At 41.1% G+C, this 19,397-nt stretch overlaps 1 protein-coding gene across 5 annotated transcripts in view; it reads left to right on the forward strand.

Annotated features, from left to right (window-relative positions):
* Positions 1–19,397, forward strand: part of LAMA3 (laminin subunit alpha 3) — a 272,673-nt gene that overhangs the window by 229,636 nt on the left and 23,640 nt on the right. For all 5 annotated transcript variants that reach the window (XM_021929998.2, XM_021930000.2, XM_021929999.2 and 2 more), the window contains 9 exons: positions 1,432–1,602; positions 3,163–3,314; positions 3,464–3,626; positions 4,071–4,204; positions 5,311–5,455; positions 9,626–9,745; positions 10,141–10,274; positions 16,817–16,934; positions 17,319–17,459. In XM_021929998.2, coding sequence (XP_021785690.2) covers positions 1,432–1,602; positions 3,163–3,314; positions 3,464–3,626; positions 4,071–4,204; positions 5,311–5,455; positions 9,626–9,745; positions 10,141–10,274; positions 16,817–16,934; positions 17,319–17,459 — 1,278 coding nt within the window. The remainder of the gene's footprint in view (positions 1–1,431; positions 1,603–3,162; positions 3,315–3,463; positions 3,627–4,070; positions 4,205–5,310; positions 5,456–9,625; positions 9,746–10,140; positions 10,275–16,816; positions 16,935–17,318; positions 17,460–19,397) is intronic.

Here is a 19,397-nt window from a genome sequence, read left to right on the forward strand (position 1 = left end):
TATTACATATAAGTATAAAGTTGAGAGTAAATGTTTGGAAGCTTTGAATAATTTGAATTGCCTCAACATGCAAGCATGTGATCAGTGGGCTTGTATTTTGTCTACCATCTTTTTTATTTTTCTAGTTATTTAAATTTGAATATGTTTTACAAAAGTATTTGTCCCTGGCATATTAGAAAGAAAAAATGGTCCTTCATCACAGAGATCTTAAGAAGCACTATTTTAGAGAGCCTTGATGCACTCACTCATTTTTCAGGACTGAACGCCTATAATAAATGAAACTGTAACATGTAATATATCCAAGGGAAGCAGTTCCTTTAAAAGTGCATTTAAAATATTTTAATATATAAATATAAATATATGCATATATATTTAATTATATATTATAATAATGTATTTTATGCATATATAGTATTATATAATTATATATGCTTTTGTATATTAAATATATAACATTATATGTTACAGATAATGTATATATAATTATATATGCATTTTAATATAATATATAAAATTATATATTATATATAACATAATTATATATGCATTTATTATGTATTTAATATATTAAAATGCATATTTATATATAAGTAGTATATAATACATTATCATATATAAATTGTATATTAATATATACTTATATAAATATTTTGTATATTTAATATATAAATGCATTTATTTTAAAACTACATATATATAAATGTATAGATATATATAGTTTTGTTTTTTTGAGACAAGGTCTCACTCTGTTCCCTAGGCTGGAGTCCAGTGGCATGATGACGGCATGCTGCAGCCTGGAACTCCTGGGCTCAAGCGAGCCTCACACCTCAGACGCCTGAGTAGCTAGGACTACAGGCATGCAACACTATGCCTGGCCTTTTCTTTTTTTTTTTTTTTTTGGTAGAGATGAGGTCTTACCATGTTGCTCAGGCTGGCCTCAAACTCCTGAGCTCAAGTGATCCTCCCACCTCAGCCTCCCAAAGTGCTGAGATTACAGGTGTGAGTTACTGCACCTGGCTTAAAATATAGTTTTAATGTATTACATGTCTGACTGTATGCCAGGCACCATGCCAAGTGCCTCCACGGATGTTAGTTCGTCTGCACAAAAACCTTCGAGGGTTGTAATGCATATTATTGTCATTATCATTATTATTATTGCTGGCCCAGAGGACTAAATGCACTGCTCAAATATCCCTGACTAATAAAAAACACAAATGCCTTATGACACAGCTCCTGAAACAGCTTCATGAGTTTATAATCTGGGTCTTGGAGATTATGATCCAGGGCTTAGAGACATTCACATTCCCTTGCTCCTTATCATAACAACTCAGGAAAGGCTGATGCATGGCTACGAGTCACAAACTAGCTCTCCGAGCACGCCTACTTTCTTCACAGGACAGCGTTTGACACCTTGTAACTTACTCCTCACAGGTTGCTGTCCCCATGAGATTCAATGGTAAATCTGGAGTTGAAGTCCGACTGCCAAATGACCTGGAAGATTTGAAAGGATACACATCTCTGTCCTTGTTTCTCCAAAGGCCCAACTCAAGAGAAAACGGGGGTACTGAGAATATGTTTGTGATGTACCTTGGAAATAAAGATGTAAGTATTGCTTGGACATCTCCCTTGTTTTTGAAACAATATTTTTCAAGATGTGTGCTTTTGAGATGTGTGGCACAGCTGCATCACTGCCATTAGCACAGCAGGCAGAAATCCTACTAAGACATCGACAAATCCCTCCAGCTTCCTCCCTGCCCACCTCCCCACTGTGGCAGTGCCCTCGAGGGATCTCCCATGCATCCTGGATTGTTGGTTGCTGGAGGATCAAGAGGCCTTACCCAATGGGCCCAACACATGGGCACGTGTGTGTACATGTAAAAAATATACGCACCTGGGGAGGGTGATTGGCACCCCTCCATACTACCAAGCTGTATAATTGACACCACATTAGCAGGGATCAATACCAAGCCTTCGTGGAAATCAACAGTAGCTCCTCCTCATGGAATTGTGACCTTGTCCTCTTCCTCCGACCGCCCAGCTACAGACCCTTCCTCAAGCCTGTGGGATGGGGAGATTATGGGTGAGGACTGGAGTGGAATGAATCCTCCCTCTCCTGCCTAAATGATAGGAAAAGCAGTTGCCCATCTCTTTATCAGTGTAAATTCATTACTACTACTACTATCAGTGTAAATTCACTACCCTTACAGGCATTTTGAATGGCTGGCTTTAGCTTTTAATCCCTCTTTTTAAAATACATTTCTTTGACATAAGTGTCAGAGGAAAAGCGAATCACTCACTGGGTTAGGATTCAGTTGAAGAAAGAGAAATGCTTGAAATACGGTTCTCAAAAATTCTGCCCAGTTAGGAAATTGTTAGTTGTCACTAATGGATCTTGTATTTAAAGATTCTTAAAATCAACACTATTGCTAATTACTCTTCCATGCTTCAAGAGGTTGGCATTTTATTTGTAGCTTTCTTATGTCATGATTTTTTGCTTTGTTTTGCTTTGTTTTGTGATAAAATGCACATTACTTTATTCCTTCAACACTATATAATACTATATACCTACTATGTGTCACATTCTGGCTTTGTGATAAACAAAAATTTATTTCTCAAATGTACTTAATGCCAATGCACACTTAAAATGGTTAAAATGGTAAGTTTTATGAATATTTTGCCACGATTTTAAAACATTTTGTTTCTACCTTAAGGCGCTCACATTCTAGCAGGGAAGAAAGATGCATATATAACTAATCATGACAACATAGAGGTGTGATAACAGAGGCATGCACAAAGTGTTAAGAGGATGTTGTGTAGTACTGGGAGAAGCAAAATGGCTTATCTCCCTTACCAGACTAAAATCTGATGGACGACTGAGTCCATATCTGGGCCCTCTGTATGGCAGGTGCTTGGCACATATTTGTAGATTGAGCAAATGGAGGGATGAGTAAATGAGTGCCCTATAACATGAGCAGAGACAGCTTCGCATTATTAACTCAGCATTCTGTATTATTTTATAAAAGATTGCACCTTGTTTATTCTGTCTCTCCAAGGCTTATTGCCTAAAACCCGTTAGTTATTTGAAATGCATCCTCATCCTCTTGGGATGGGAAGTTGCGAAACCACAGTGTGAAGTGTTCTGAGGTGGCCCTTTGTCTCCAGGCCTCCCGGGACTACATCGGCATGGCAGTTGTGGATGGTCAGCTCACCTGTGTCTACAACCTGGGGGACGGTGAGACTGAACTCCAAGTGGACCAGATCTTGACCGAGAGCGAGACTCAGGAGGCAGTTATGGATCGGGTGAAATTTCAGAGGTATAAGTCTGATTGACTGTTGCTCTTTGTGAACCTGACCCGCGCTCACCAAGCTTCCATGTATACATGTTGCTGAACCCCATTTTTAGTGGCTTGGCTTTGAATTAATTTTTTCATATAACTTTATATTCTAAATTCATTTTAAACAGAATTTATCAGTTTGCAAGGCTTAATTACACCAAAGGAGCCACATCCAGTAAACCAGAAATACCTGGAGTCTATGACATGGATGGTAGAAACAGCAATACACTCCTTAATTTGGATCCCGAAAATGTTGTATTTTATGTTGGAGGTTACCCACCTGATTTTAAAGTAAGTGTAAATGTTATTTCACGGAATGAAATATTTAAATTTTAATTTGGTATGGTGATGACCTCATGTCTCTATTTTAATTATTAATTACATGTAAAATGGATTTAACCGCACATTCTTACAGCACATTCTAGCGATAATAATTAACACTTGTTGAGTGCTTCCTCTGTGCACTCAATAGAAACTGTTCTAAGCTTAAGTATGTTAATTTAAATAAGCATCATGATCATTCCCATTTTACAGATGAGGAAACAGAGACAGAGGGGTATCATAACTTGCCCACAGTCATACAGCTAGTAAAGAGCAAAGCCAGGGCATCTTGTTCCAGGGTTCACATTCTTAATTAACCCTTATGCCATAGTGACTGTTGAAAGTGATTAATTGATACTATTTTGATTATTGTCCTTTGTTCAATTGGTAGAAGATGTTTTATTTCATTTTCAGCTTCCCAGTCGACTAAGGTTCCCTCCATACAAAGGTTGTATTGAATTAGATGACCTCAATGAAAATGTTCTGAGCTTATACAACTTCAAAAAAACATTCAATCTCAACACAACTGAAGTGGAGCCTTGTAGAAGGTAAATAAAATGTGGAAACCAGAAACTCTGTCACTGGAGTTTTGGTAACTTGCAGTACTTTTACATATGATACAGGATGGGCCAGTGAGATGCTATGATGTTGCTAGTGGCTTTGGGCCGGTAGTTCTTCAAGTATACGTGCATGCAACACTGGCAGTCCCGCCCTAAAATCTAATTAGGGTAGTCTCTTCCTAATTTGTATGAAATGCTAGATTGATAGAGTTTTCTCACTTAAAAAAAGTCTTTATGAAAATTTTTGTGCCTCCTATCACAAAATATTTATTATTAGATGGTACCTGATTTAGAGGCCTGATTTAGTGGCTCATGCCTGTAATCCCAGCACTTTGAGAGACTGAAGTGGGCCGATCACTTGGGGCCAGGAGTTTGAGACCAGCCTGGCCAACATGGCGAAACGCCATCTCTATTAAAAATATAAAAATTAGCTGAGTGTGATGGCGTGTGCCTGTAGTCCCAGCCTCTTGGAAGGCTGAGGCAGAGGAATCGCTTGAACCCAGGAGGTCAAGGTTGCAGTGAGCCAAGATCATGCCACTGTACTCCAGCCTGGGCGACAGAGTGAGACTCCATCTCAAAAAAAAAAAAAAAAAAAAGGAAAAGAAAAAAAAAAAAAAGTGGTTCACAAAGTGTGCCATGACTTTTTTGGTACTCTTCCACCTCAATCTTTTTGAAAATTGCTGCCTTGAACTCCTAACCTTCCCTACAATTATAAGGACATGGTATATTCTAATATGAGGTGGACCAAATATCTATTATTCAGAATAAAATTACATTGCAAGTTAATAATCTCTTACATTTCAAAATCTTCAGCTGGTAGACCACATCTTCCTAAGTAGACATTTCCAAAAGGGACTCTTACTCATCTTTTGTCGAGCTAGGGTTTGACTGTCAGAGTATGAGAGCACATCCAGGAGAAAAAGCTGGCTGCTTTAACATTTTAAAGATGTCTCCTCTGCTTTAACAAAACTATGATAACTAGATTGCATTTTCTTGGCTCCATTTTTCAGGTAGCAGCATCCCGTATTAATAAGCACACTGGCATGGTGATCATTTGCTGCTGTGTTCTAACTTATGATGATTAATGTTGACAGGAGGAAGGAAGAGTCAGACAAAAATTATTTTGAAGGTACGGGCTATGCTCGAGTTCCAACTCAACCACATGCTTCCATCCCAACCTTTGGGCAGACAATTCAGACCACCGTGGATAGAGGCTTGCTGTTCTTCGCAGAGAATGGGGTAATCTATAACAAGCATCCAGATACAACCAAATATATTCATTTTGTTCAGCAATTTAGAGATAACTGGGTTGTTATAAACGACCCACTAGATCTGGAAAACAATGTGCAAATATTACCTACCTCCTTTTCCTCCACCCAGTTATACTTTCTTTCTGTTGGCTAGGAAATGTAATTTTTTAAAAACATTTTTAGTTTTAGGGGTACATGTGCAGGTTTGTTATGTAGGTAAATCGCATGTCACAGGGGTTTGGTGTGCAGATTATTTTATCACCCAGGTAATAAGCGTAGTACTCAATAGGTAGTTTTTCTGTCCTTAAAAAATACTTCCACCCTCAAGTAGGCCCCTTCTTTGCATCCATGTGTACTCAATGTTTAACTCTCACTTATAAGTGACAACACGTGGTATTTGGTTTTCTGTTCCTACGTTTGTTCGCTTAGGATTATGGTCTCCAGCTTCATCCATGTTGCTGCAAAGGACATGATCTCATTCTTTTTATGGCTGTGTAGTATTCCATGGTGTATATGTACCTCATTTTCTTTATCCAGTTTACCATTTATGGGCATTTAGGTTGACTCCATGTCTTTGCTGTTGTGAATAGTGCTGCAAGGAACATTCACGTGCATTTGCCTTTATGGTAGAATGATTTATATTCCTTCAGGCGTCTACCCAGTAATGGGATTGCTGGATCATATGGTAGTTCTAAGTTATTTGAGAAATAGACAAACTGCTTTCCACAGTGGTTGAACTAATTTACATTCCCGCCAGCAGTGTATAATCATTCCCTTTTTTCCACAACCTCACCAGCATCTGTTATTTTTTGACTTTTTAATAATTGCCTTTTTGACCAGTATGAGATGGTATCTCATTGTTTTGATTTGTATTTCTCTAATCATTAGTGATATTGAGCATTTTTTCATATGCTTGCTGGCAGCCTATATGTCTTCTGAAAAGTCTGTGTCCTTTGTCCATTTTTAATGGGATTGTTTTGTTTTTGCTTGTTAATTATTTAAGTTCTGTATAGATTCTGGATATTAGACCTTTTTCATATGCATAGTTTGTAAATATTTTCTTCCATTCCGTGGGTTGTCTATTTACTCTGTTGATAGTTTCTTTCGTTGTGCAGAAGCTCTTTAATTAGGTTCTATTTGTCAATTTTTGTTTCTGTTGCAATTGCTTTTGGGGTCATCATCATGAAATCTTTGCAAAGGCCTATTTCTAGAATGGTATTTCTAGGCATTTCTATGTCTAACATAGGTTTTCTTCAAGGTTTTTTTTTTTTTTTAATAGTTTTACATTTTACACTTAAGTTTTTAATCAGTCTTGAGTTGATTTTTGCATATGGTGAAAGGAAGGGGTCCAGTTTCAATCTTGTGCATATGACTAGCCAGTTATCCCAGCATCATTTATTGAATAGGGAGTCCTTTCCCCATTGCTTGTTTTTGTTGACTTTGTCAAAGAGCAGATGGCTGTAGTTGTGTGGCTTTATCTCTGGCTCTCTATTCTGTTCCATTAATGTCTATTTTAATGAGGGCAAGTAATCAGGAATTTGAGAACATGCCACCAAAATGTGGGAGAAATCTCCCCTTTTCCTATTTTATTCTCATTATCAGTTTTGTTCTTTGAGAACCACTGCTTGCCTAAGAATCTACTTATTCTGACTCAAAACATGTGAAAGCTTCCTGGGATCTCTAAGATCTAAACCGACTTCCTGCTCTTTCCATCTTGGTCTGATTCTTACCAGGCTGTGTGGGATTGTTTCTTTGTCGGCATGTTTGCCTTCTCAAGACACTGACAATTCTGTTTTCAAGTAGCTGAGGTTTCTAGGGACCTTCTAAAATGTATTAGGTTAGAGAAGTCCAAAGTGACACTCTACAAGTGATCGTCAGCGCCCTCTGCTGGTTGATGGAGAGTTGGCGTGATGTTTGCTGCTTTACACCTACAGCGGGCCTGGAGTGGAACGCTCTGGTGAGTAGGAGCTTCTAGTTGGTCTCACAGGGAGTATTTCTGAAGAAGTGTGGGTGAGCCCAAAGGCTTTCTGGTGGTCCGAGAACATGGGATTGATAAGGAGCTTGGGATTTTACCAGAGCCTTCTACCTGCAGGGCGGTGACACTGACCGGGTCCAACTCTCCTCTCTGGGGTTGGTCTGGACCCTTCAGGAGATTCCAAGGCTGAACCAGTTCTGATGTTTTGGGAAGGTTGCAGACAGCCTGAAGGATACATAGAGCAGAGAAGTCATCCAGCATCTTCAGGACAAGGCAGTTGTTTTACAAAACAAGGTCTTCTTTGTACTATAATTTGAAGTTCTTGGAGACTAAGAACCGGAAATACTACTCATAATAAGAAAACTTACATAATGCCGTTACATAAGAAACGACCTAAAGAGCTGCTTTACATAGGATGGCTCATGACTCTCAGTAAATTGGTGTAACTCTGATGTTTATGAGTTGATCAACCTAAGCTGACTCCCAAAGGCAAGATTTAGGATCCAGATAAGGAGTGATTTTCTTCTTAGAAAGAACTTGGTCCCTGGACCTCAAAGAGAGGCATTCTTATCATTAAGGAACTGTGTAAAAGCAAAGCCTTCAAGCCCTAAGTCAGAAATTGCTCAGCTTACCTTAGGGAAGTAGCTGATTCAAGTATATGTTTCACACCATGATGGAGATGCAATAATGACAAAGACAGACAAGGCTCCCGCCCTCCGGGATTTTATAATCTAGAGGAAAAGAATATGCAAAGGAATGCTGTTAATAGGTTGTTTATTTCATCACAACTGTGAAGAGCTGTATCAAGGAAATGTTTGTGAGTGAAATGAGGATGTACAACATAAAAGACACTTGAGCAAAGGAAGTGCTTCCTCTGAGATCAGGAGGACCAGTAGAAGACAGCATTTGAACGGGACCTGGGGACAGGGCAGACGGGGGATCAGGCAGAGGGAGAGGCATGAAGAAGGCCTGGGAGTTGGAAGGTCAGGGAGCACTCAGTGGAACAGTGTCTGCGGGGCTGGAGAGCCAGAGGCAGTGCTGAGAGAGAGGCAGGTGCCACACAGCATCTGGCAGGGGTCAGGGCTTCATCCTGACAGCCGAGGAGAGTCACAGGCTCCCACTGGCATTTTCAAAGACTACTCTGGCTGTAGAGGGGAACGGACTTGCAGGGGGACACAGGGAGACCAGCGGGTTGTTGCTGCAGGGACTGGCTAAAGATGTTGTGGCTGAGATAGGTTGGATGACATAAAGAGAGAGTTAAGAATGGAGAATTCATGAGATTATGTTGGATGCGAGAGAGGGAAGGATCAATAATGATTCTTAGGTTCTGATAAAGGGGTGAGAAAAAAAATGACTCCTAGGTTTGTGGCTTGCTCAGCAAGGTGATGTGTGTGTGGGTGCTTGCAGGGGGCAGGCTGGGAGGGGTAGCGCATGCACCCGGTGTAAAGGAAGGAGAGGCAGGCTTGGCAGCCTGTGGGAGGCATGTAGGTCATACGTTCCGTGTGAGATATTCTCAATTTGAGGTCTCTGTGAGTCATGCAAGCAAAGCAATAACAACAAGGGAATCAGGTGTGCAGACCTGGCCCTGAAGACAGGTCTAGGCTGGGGAGAACAATTTGGAGCCCATGAGTACACCTGGATTGGAGCTACAGGATAGCCGACAGCCTGTGATTGTCAAGGGAACGGAGTGGTGTGGGGGAGGAAGGAATCCTGGGTGGGATCCCCGACACTGACATGGAAGGTAGAAGGGGATAAACCAACAAACGAGACAGAGACATAAGAATCAGTCAGAAAACAGATGGTGGAAGGTATCTGAGGTCCGTGTAAGACCACACCTCTCTCTAAAAGGCACTCATATTTTCAAATAATATTAATGATCTGTATCTTTTCAGTCTCCATCTTTACATGCCAGTTATGGATCACACGAAACAAAATCATGATCATAGCTAGCATTTATTGTGTCCGTCCTGTGTGTCAACCACTGTGCATGACATTTAACGTGACTTACAATACTGAACCATCACCCCATCCCGTGAGGTGGCAGTTGCACCACCATTATCCCTTTTCACTAAGGCAGCAGCTGAAGCTGAGAGCAGGGGTTTCCGTGAGAATAACTTGAGTTTCAATGCTCTGTCTCTTCTTCAGCCAAGGCTTCCAGTAATCTGCATTATTCCCCTGTCCTAGGATCGCTTCATATCTCTAAATATAGATGATGGCAAGCTCATGGTGAGATACAAACTGAATTCAGAGCCACCAAAAGAGAGAGGAGTTGGAGACACCATAAACAACGGCAGAGACCATTCGGTACACCCTTTGAGTCTGTTTACTTGAATTAAGTGTCCTTAGTCCTTTAAAATTAAGTCAGTGCCCCAAATAAATAAATAAAACCCCTCCTATTACCAGATAAACTTATGGATGTTAACTAAGGGATATATCCTTTTAAAATTTGCATATTTCGGCCTGAAATGTATAACATATACATGACGTCTATAAAACACGGTTAACTTCAAATGCAAACATTTCTATTAAAATGTTTTAGTATCATATTTTTATCCAAAAATACTACTGCTCAGAGCCTTCCTACTATGTATATAAATGAATCTGGAGGAAGATAAATAAAAACATGATAGTTCTGAACCCCTGTGAATAGGATTCTCTTATTTTCCCTAGCTGGCTGATTCATCTCTCATTTATTTCAGATTCAGATCAAAATTGGAAAAGTCCAAAAGCGTATGTGGATAAATGTGGACTTTCAAAACACTATAATTGATGGTGAAGTATTTGATTTCAGCACATATTATCTGGGAGGAATTCCAATTGCAATCAGGGAAAGGTAAGATGATTTTTTTAAAACCAGATTGCCTCTGTTAGTGGTTATGATCGTGACCAAAAAAAATCTGCCTTTTTAAATTTTACCAACAAACAAACGCAAAAAGTTAACTTTTCTGTATTAACAGTATAGTCAACAGAGTAAAACAGATTTGAATCCTGAATAATAAGACTGGGCAGTGAAAAGAAGGAAGGTGGGGGAACTGTGTGTCACTGCCATTGTCATTCTTGGGAGGGGAGAGACCACAAAGAATATAGTAGGGTTGACAATGCTGGTGACAAGTAGAACAGAGGCTGTGGCCCTGGGCCCTTGAAGGCTGTATAGGAGAGCGTGGGTATCCCGAGGCCTGATAGACGTTCCCGGGGAACTGAAAGCTGAGGTTTCCACCTTCAGGAAGTCTCTGGTGAATGTGAGACAGTATGTCTCCTTCACTTCTGCATCACCTGCTCCTTGCGTGCTATCGAGCATGGAATTGGTACATAACTGTTTCTTAGATGAATGAACACATGAATGAATTAATGTGAAAGGCAGTAAAGCTTTATCTGAATGGGAAAAAAAAAAATCCCACCATTTTGGAATGCACTTAAAAATAACCATTTTTTTCATTTGTATCCTCCCGGAAAACTTTTCAATAGCTGACAGTAGTGTGTGGACAGAAGATATCCTAGAAGGATTCGTGCAGCCTCACGACTAAGTAAGAGTGCTCCCAGAAGGTTAGGTTATGATGACTTTTATACGAGATCTGAAGCTAGTTAACTCTTTTGCGAACTTATACATCACTTGGAAGGAACTAGATGTGATTTATAAGGTGTCATGCCAAGGTATTCTTTCTTCTAGAGTCCTTCTACATGTGGGCATCTGTCCATTCTGCGTAGTCAGGCACTAATCTTTGTTTTAAAGTTGTCAGGGTTGCCTCCAAAGACAAAAATGCAAATGGGAAAGCTGGGCACTTTAATAGAACCTGGGGGTGAACGTCTTTACTCCTTGGGCTCTGGAAGGAGCCTTGCATATCGTGGTATGTAACCCCTGAGTTTTACAAACGAAGAAATTCAGAGCCAGTGAGATTATATTAATATCTAATATTGTCAATATTAAAAGGCAATTCAGCCATGAATAGCCAGTTATGAATTGTCAGTCATCTTGATTTTATTTCCACGAAATGGAATAAAATAAAATCATTCAAGGTAGTCAGCTTTTTCAAGTACTTTTGAGTATGTTTGAGAGTTACCACGTATTCATTCATTACACAGGATTTACTGAGTGCCTAATGGGCCTCAGGCAGAGTGACAGGTGCCAAGGAGACAACAGTGAGCAGGGTGGAGCCTGGAGAAGAGCAGAAGAGAGACAGTCACTACAGGAGAACATGACGTGTGTAGGAGGAAGCTCAGGGTGCTGACAGAAGCCAGGAGGGAACCTAATCCAGTTGGGACCATCAGGAAAGTGACCTCCAGCTAGGACCTGCGAGATGCTAGCAGTCAGTGTATGTGAAGCACCAAAGCTGGATAGAGAAAGCATGAACTTGCGAAGAGCTGGAGTACAGCAGGAAGTGGCATAGGGATGCCCCATGGGGCTGATGTGGGCAGCAGGGGCCTGACCACAGAGTACCTTGAAAGTCACAGTAAGGAGCCATTGGAGAGACTTCAGCAGAGAAAGGCCATGACCAAATTACGGTTTTCAGTAGCTCACTCTAGTGCAGGGCAGAGGCAGGTAGAGTGGCTGGAGGCCGAGTGTATTAACAGAGGTGAGTGATGAGGGTGACCTGGCCCAAGGAGTAGCTGTGCAGGTGAGCAACAGGGATCAGGTTCCAAATATATTTAGGATGGCGAATGGGCAGCACTGCACAATGGCTTGGGTTGGGGAATAAAGGGGAAAAGCAGTCGAGAATGATGCCTCGTTTTTGGCTAAGCGCTTGGCAGATGGAACACACCAGTGGAGGAGTGGGGTGACAAGTTAAGTCTGAGACAGGCTTAGTCCAGGAGCCTGAGACACAGCCAGGTGGAGATGCCCACAAGCAGGTGCACAAAACGGCCTGGGCCTCTGGAAAGGAGGCCAGTCTGGAGAAGGGTAAATGAAGCCTGGGCCAGGTAGTCATTGAGGTAGTGGAGGCCAGTGGGCTTACCCAGAGCCAGGAGGAATTCTCAAACTGAGCCAATACGGAACCCACTGGTGGGTGGTTTGTGTTTGCATGATATTAACGCAAGGCCGCTAGACAGTGACGTGGATGCCAGTCAATCCAGATTTTCTAGAAAAGGGCAGTAGGTAGAACCACAAAAGAGGTGGCTTTGGTTTTGGCTCAGCAAAACTTTAGGTTAATTCAGCACTCAACCTTTATTCGCCTTTTCATCTCCATCCATTAAAGAAATATATAGATATAGAGATGCATATAAATAATTTGCTTTTTTAAAACAATTTTTTGTAGAGATGGGGTCTTGCTGTGTTGCCCAGGCTGGTCTCAAACTCCCAACCTCAAGTGATCCTCCCACCCCCAGAATTCTGGGGTTACAGATGTGAGCCACTGTGCCCAGTCCAGAATTTTCTTTCTTTTTTTTGAGACAGAGTCTTGCTGTGTCGCCCAGGCTGGAGTTCAGTGGTGCCATCTTGGCTCATTGTAGCCTCCGCCTCCTGAGCTCAAGTGATTCTCCTGCCTCGGCCTCCTGAGTAGCTGGGATTACAGGCGTGCGCTACCATGCCTGGCTAATTTTTGTATTTTTAGCAGAGACGGGGTTTCCCCATGTTGGCCAGGCTGGTCTCAAACTCCTGAGCTCAGGCAGTCCACCCACCTCGGCCTCCCAAAATGCTGTGATTACAGGCGTGAGCCACCGTGCCTGGCCCAGAATTTTCTTAGTAACTTATTTTGGGATCCTCCAAACAAGGGACTGCTTCCTTTTTTCTGGATAAGTTTATACATTGACTTTTTTTTTATACTTTGACTTTTATACTTTGACTTTTTTTTGAGACGGGGTGTCGCTCTTACTGCCAATGGCGACAGTGCAATGGCATAATCTCAGCTTACTGCAACCTCCACCTCCTGGGTTCAAGCAATTCTTCTGCCTCAGCCTCCCGAGTAGCTGGGATTACAGGTGCCTGCCACCATGCCCAGCTAATTTTGTATTTTTAATAGAGATGGGGTTTTGCCATGTTGGTCTGGCTGGTCTCGAACTCCTGACCTCAGGTGATCCACCTGCCTCTGCCTCCCAAAGTGCTAGGATTACAGATGTGAGCCACCATGCCTGGCCTATATTTTGACTTTTTATTAAAATCACTGGAACATGGAAAATGCAGGAGATAGAGGCCAGTCAAAAGATTTCACTGGCCCTTCACTCTCTCAAAAGCGAAATGCTAAGGAATAGTCAGCTCTTCTGGGCCTTGCCTCATCCCTCTGGTGAAGTCTTTGGTGGCCCAGAGATTCCTGAAACTGCCACTGGGCATGAGTCACTGGGAGGTGGGGTGGGCACAGAGGAGTTCCATGGGTAATCCACAGCCAGGCTCTGTAGGGGCAACCAGCCGACTCTTCCAGACCAGGGAGGTGTTCTGGTGCCCGCATAAATGGAGGGACCTTTTAGACAAAGTTCTCAAACTTAAGGTGGAGCAAAGCAAGCAGGTGTAATCACGAACTCAGCTTTGCTCAAGGGATTTTGTGCGTAGTTTGTTTCTTCCCCCTCTCGCTATAGTGTTTCTTCTGGGAATGGGGACCCAGATCTTGGAATGGCTTGTTTCGGATCATAATCAGAAATCATTCTGTTAATCCCATCTCCTTCCCAGGAGAAGAGCAAGTCATCCCTGGTAATGCCAGAGGATCTGACACCAACGAGGACATTTGTCTTGAGGACCTACACCATTGTTTACAGAGTGTGATAATAAACACTAAAATGAAAATGATCCACAAAGTAAAAATCAATCAGGAATCTATTGAACATCGACTAAGTACCCAACACCGAGGTTAGGGCTGTCTTTTGTTCTTTTTGCTCCCTGAAGTCGGCCTGCAGCAGCCACAGAGCTGGCTAAGCTTTTGTGGACAGATTGGCCCAAAGTATACATAAATACCCCAATGCAGGAACCCGCTAACACAGCAATTCATGCCCCAGTGCAATGACGTTCCTCTAGCAAGGATGTTCAGGCCCTGCATCCTGGAGTAAATGTAGAACTGTGGGTCCTCAGGTAACCCAAGTAACAAGAATCCCCCCAGGAATAGTGGAAGTGAATCTCTTCCGTTTTAACACTTCTGCTGTAGGTAACTCTTCTAGAAGAAGAAGGCACGATCACTTCCAAGTGCTGCAGGAATACCAACTGTAAGCGTAAAAAGCAAGGGCTTCAAGCCTCGCTAACCTGTGTGACACACTGACAGTACAGACCCCAGCTCCGCCACTTACCAGCTGTGTGACCTTAGGCAAGGCCTTAGCCTCTCAATGCCTCATTGCTACATCTGTAATAAGGGCATAGTAGCTGCCTATCTCTTAGCGTGGTTGGAAGATTCAAAGCGCGTAAAGGAATTAGCAGAGGTCAGCACATGGTCAGTGCTCAATAAATGTTAGATAGGAAACCTGTCCTTCCTGCACATGTATCCTAGAACTTAAAATAAAATAAAATAATATAAAAGAGAAAATACCTCCCTCAAAATGTTATTGTAAGTTGTATTCTTAGAGCTTTGTGCAAAATAGGTGGTCTGTGTCTGTTAACTGTCTTTCTCTCCCACTATTTTACTTTCCTGCAACCATCTTTCTTTGACCAATAATCTATGGAGAGAGGGACATCTGGAATGTTGTTGTCCAAGAGATATGTTGAAACTCAAAGAAGAATGGACCTAAAACCGTGTATAAATAGGCACGCTCCAGGAATGAAAATGAACCCTCCTCCTCTTCTGAGACGAAAGGCCATCTTTATAAAATAATTAGGCTCATACTGTAATGCCAGTGAAGATTTGTTTCTTTCTTTTCCTTTTAATGAAATTTAATTGTAGGCCTATTACATATAGCTCAACTGTTTCTAATGAATTGGATTAAAATGAATGCAGACACCTTTCCGTTTAGAAAAGTAAGCTGCATTAGGGATTTAGAATGAAATCAGCTTTGGGTTTTCTTAGGACATCATTTGTTTAAGAAACACAAATATTTGCCTGGACTTCAGTTAGTTCATGTGTGTGAATACTTTATGCACATTCACCTCCAGACAGATCCAGAAGTCAAATTGAAGGGAAAGTGCCATGGGACCATTTAGAAAGAGCTGCTTTAGAAATTGCTCTCATTATACAAGAACAGTAATATGGGAGTAGTTACTAACTTGACGATCTCACATTGAGTCCTTACTCTGTATAAAGCACTGTTTGAGTGTGTTACACATATTAACTTTCTTAGACTTATGACAACCCTATGAAACAGACTCACATATTCCCATTATCTAAATGAGGAAACAGAGGCACAGAGAAGAGAAGTTGCCTGTTCAATTAGCAGGGACGGAACTTGAACCCAGGCAATTTGGCTGGTCCACAGCAGCACAATTTTGCCTCTCAGAAACCCCTGCTGAGCATTCACGCCCAGGTGTCATGCACTGCTGCAAGCTCTTGCTGTACGTTAACTTGTTTTTTTGTTTGTTTGTTTTTGTTTTTTGAGACAGAGTCTCACTCTGTCGCCCAGGCTGGAGTACGGTGGTATGATCTCGACTCACTGCAACCTCCACCTCCCAGGTTCAGGTGATTCTCCAACCTCAGCTCCTGAGTAGCTGGGACTACAGGTGCCTGCCACCATGCCTGGCTAATTTTTGTGTTTTTAGTAGAGTTAAGGTTTCACCATGTTGACCAGGCTGGTCTCGAACACCTGACCTCAATTGATCCACCTGACTTGGCCTCCCAAAGTGCTGGGATTACAGGCATGAGCCACCCCACCCGGCCCGTTAATTTTTTTAATCCTGGCAATAATCGGTTGCCCAGGTCCCACAGGTAGGAGGTGGTAGATACAGCAGCATATGAACCTGGACAATGTGTTCCATTGTTTCAGCTTGGCATTGATTAAATCAAGCTACAGTTTTCATAACTGAATAGAACCAAAAAGTAACACTTTGTTTCTTCTGACTTTATAGTGGCTAACTTAACAGTGAACAGAAAAAAAAGAGCAAAAAGTTTTCTAGAGCGTTCCTGCTTCCTATAAATGATTGATTACTTTATTTATATATATGTATATCATATATCATCTATTAACTTATTAAGACATGTCCTGTCCACCGTGCAATGCTGTGACTCCAGGGAGAGGGACAGGAAGTTCTAGATATTGTGCATCTTCTCTGTCTTTGTACCTTTTGCAGCCACTGGCCATTCTTCTGTTAACATTGTTGTCTGCATTTTTAAAGCTGAGAATGTAAACTTCCACAGAAAGGAAGTCAGTTCTCCCAGCATCATAAAATAAGTGGCATTATGGGAATCCCATGAGAAAGGATAAACATAAAACACATACTCGTGTATGGGTGAAAAGTACTAAAGAGCACAGCGTTTCAGCTCTGATTTCATGTGAGCCTGGCATGATGCATCTCTTCCTTTTATTTGTGTTCCTAATCAGATTTAACATTTCTACGCCTGCTTTCCGAGGCTGCATGAAAAATTTGAAGAAAACCAGTGGTGTTGTTAGATTGAACGATACTGTGGGAGTAACCAAAAAGTGCTCGGAAGACTGGAAGGTAAGTGAAGGTTCAGAACTTCGTGAAGGAGTGCTTCTCAGCCTACCCACCTTCTGTATCCATTAACACAGTAACTTTTGACTTCTTTCTGGTAGCACACGGTGTTATAGTGAACTGGCTCATATGCACTCCCCATGTGCTTGCAAGGTGCTGAACCTTTGCAGGTTTGCACATTAAATTTGTAGGAAAGTAGGAAGGCCAACTATATACATGAAAACTTACAGATGATTCCTGACTTATCATGCAGCAAAGTAAACTCTCTTTCTTTCTGAGGCTACATAAATCACATTAATCAGTTTGGGTAAAGTGAGATCGGGTAAGGTACTATATTTCAGCCAAGAAATGATTACAATGCCAGTAATTTATTCCATGTTTGCATTTCAGCTTGTGCGATCTGCCTCATTCTCCAGAGGAGGACAATTGAGTTTCACTAATCTGGGCTCACCGCTTACTGACCACCTCCAGGCCTCATTTGGATTTCAGACTTTTCAACCCAGTGGCATATTATTAAGTCATCAAACATGGGTATGCAATAGTGCATTAATATCAAACAAGATTTGAACCTGACTCAAAGTTTGATGTTAAAAACAATAGATTTTGAAAGTGGTGGAGTTGGACATTTTTTCTATCATCACACAGTAAATGCTATTGTATAGTTCGACCATGAACGTTATTCCCCACTCTGGGGTAGGTCCTCAAAGAAATCAGGTTTAGAAAGTGACATTATAATTTACAGAGTTGCATTTGTGTGTATTCGCAGACTCATTTTTATTCTTTTCAGGTATATTTTATAATAAGAGTTAAGGTGGATTATAACTACTGCAGTTAATAATATAGCTTAAAGTTTCAGAGCTCAGAAGGAAAATCAGAGGGTGTCCCTATGATTCCGTTTTGATTGCATAAAAGGCAGCTCTCTAGACTGCCTTTTTGCAGCAGCAGCTAGTTGGACAATATTTATACCTGGGGAATTGTAGAAAATAAGATCCTTTGCTCTTTCGTCATGTACAACAGAGCCACATAAATTCTCTTCCACAAGGAGGTACCCTCTGTAACGTAAGTGGATTTAGCTAGTGTGGTTATGTAGGTATAGAAGTCATCTAATATTTAGAAATGAATATTTGTGGAATGAGTGGAATTTTTAAATAGAAGTAGAGTGTGATTATTTCTGAATTTGTTTCTTTAGGATTGCAGAGCACAACAGAATTCTAGTATCTGTTAAGAAAATAGACGGTGGCCGACTCTGTGGCTCTGTAATATTAGGAAGGCCGCCCCTCTCTTGGTGGCTTGCTCACCAGTCCCTGAGGTCTTACTTTTAAAATGAGCCCTAAAGAAGCACATGCTGACACTTAGACTATGGGGGTGGCTTTTCCATGAAAGCAGGATGTTTTGATCTAGCTCTTATGATACCCGACACTTGTTTCCTCTGCCACATATAGGAACACTTAGTACACAATTCACAAAATGATCAAGAGCAGAGGGAAGAATTAGGTTAGCAAAAGATTAGATCCACCCTGGACAATGGGGGAATCCTGGAAATAGCATAGGGACGTTGCCCTCAATTTCATAATGGGTTAGCTAAAGATACATATAAGTCAGCATTATTTTATGCAATTCATAATGAATATTGCCAATTGAAAAAAAGTTAACACAAAGTAAAATCAACAATGGCTATAACCACACACTGTAAAACTTGTTTTAGACTGAAATCTTACCAGAGAATCACATCTTGTTGAAAACTGCAGAAATTATACTTGGTAGAAAAAACACGAACAAAATTGAAATGACAAGTGCTGAGATTGCACATTTTTAAAATTAATGATTGACAGGAAGAGTCAAATTATCTTGCCAAAATTTAGATCTTCAGAGTTTGACATGGAGAATTGAACTTCCCAGAAATAATGACTAGGAAGTAAAAAATTTATAATGACTGAAGAGAAGAAATCATTGTAATATTCTTATATTAAAAATTAAGGAATCAAGTCTTTGCTGTAAAATTTATTTAGCAATGAATTGATCCTGATAGAAATAACTTCAGCAAAAGAAAAATAAAAATAGAAAAATTTAGGCTGGGCATGATGGCTCACACCTGTAATCCCAGCACCTTGGGAGGCCAAGCCAGCAGTATCTCTTGAGCCCAGGGGTCTGAGACCAACCTAGGGAACATAGTGAAATCCTGTATCTACAAAAAATTACAAACTTAGCTGGCTGTGGTGGTGTGCACCCGTGGCCCCATCTTCTCAGGAGGCTGAGGTGGGAGGATCGCTTGAGCCTGGTAGAGTGCCACTGTACTCTAGCCTATGCAAGACAGCAAGACTCTGTCTCAAATAATAATGATAATAAGATAAAATAGAAAAATTTAGAAATGGTTTAACTGTTTTGTGTAGTCGATTGAGAAATTAAATTGGCTTAATGAATGTAGGTCCAAAAAATGTTTTTGGCAAATTCATCAGTGTTGGCATAATT

This window comes from Papio anubis, chromosome 19 (assembly GCF_008728515.1).
Source record: "Papio anubis isolate 15944 chromosome 19, Panubis1.0, whole genome shotgun sequence".
Classification (NCBI taxonomy): Eukaryota; Metazoa; Chordata; class Mammalia; order Primates; family Cercopithecidae; genus Papio; species Papio anubis.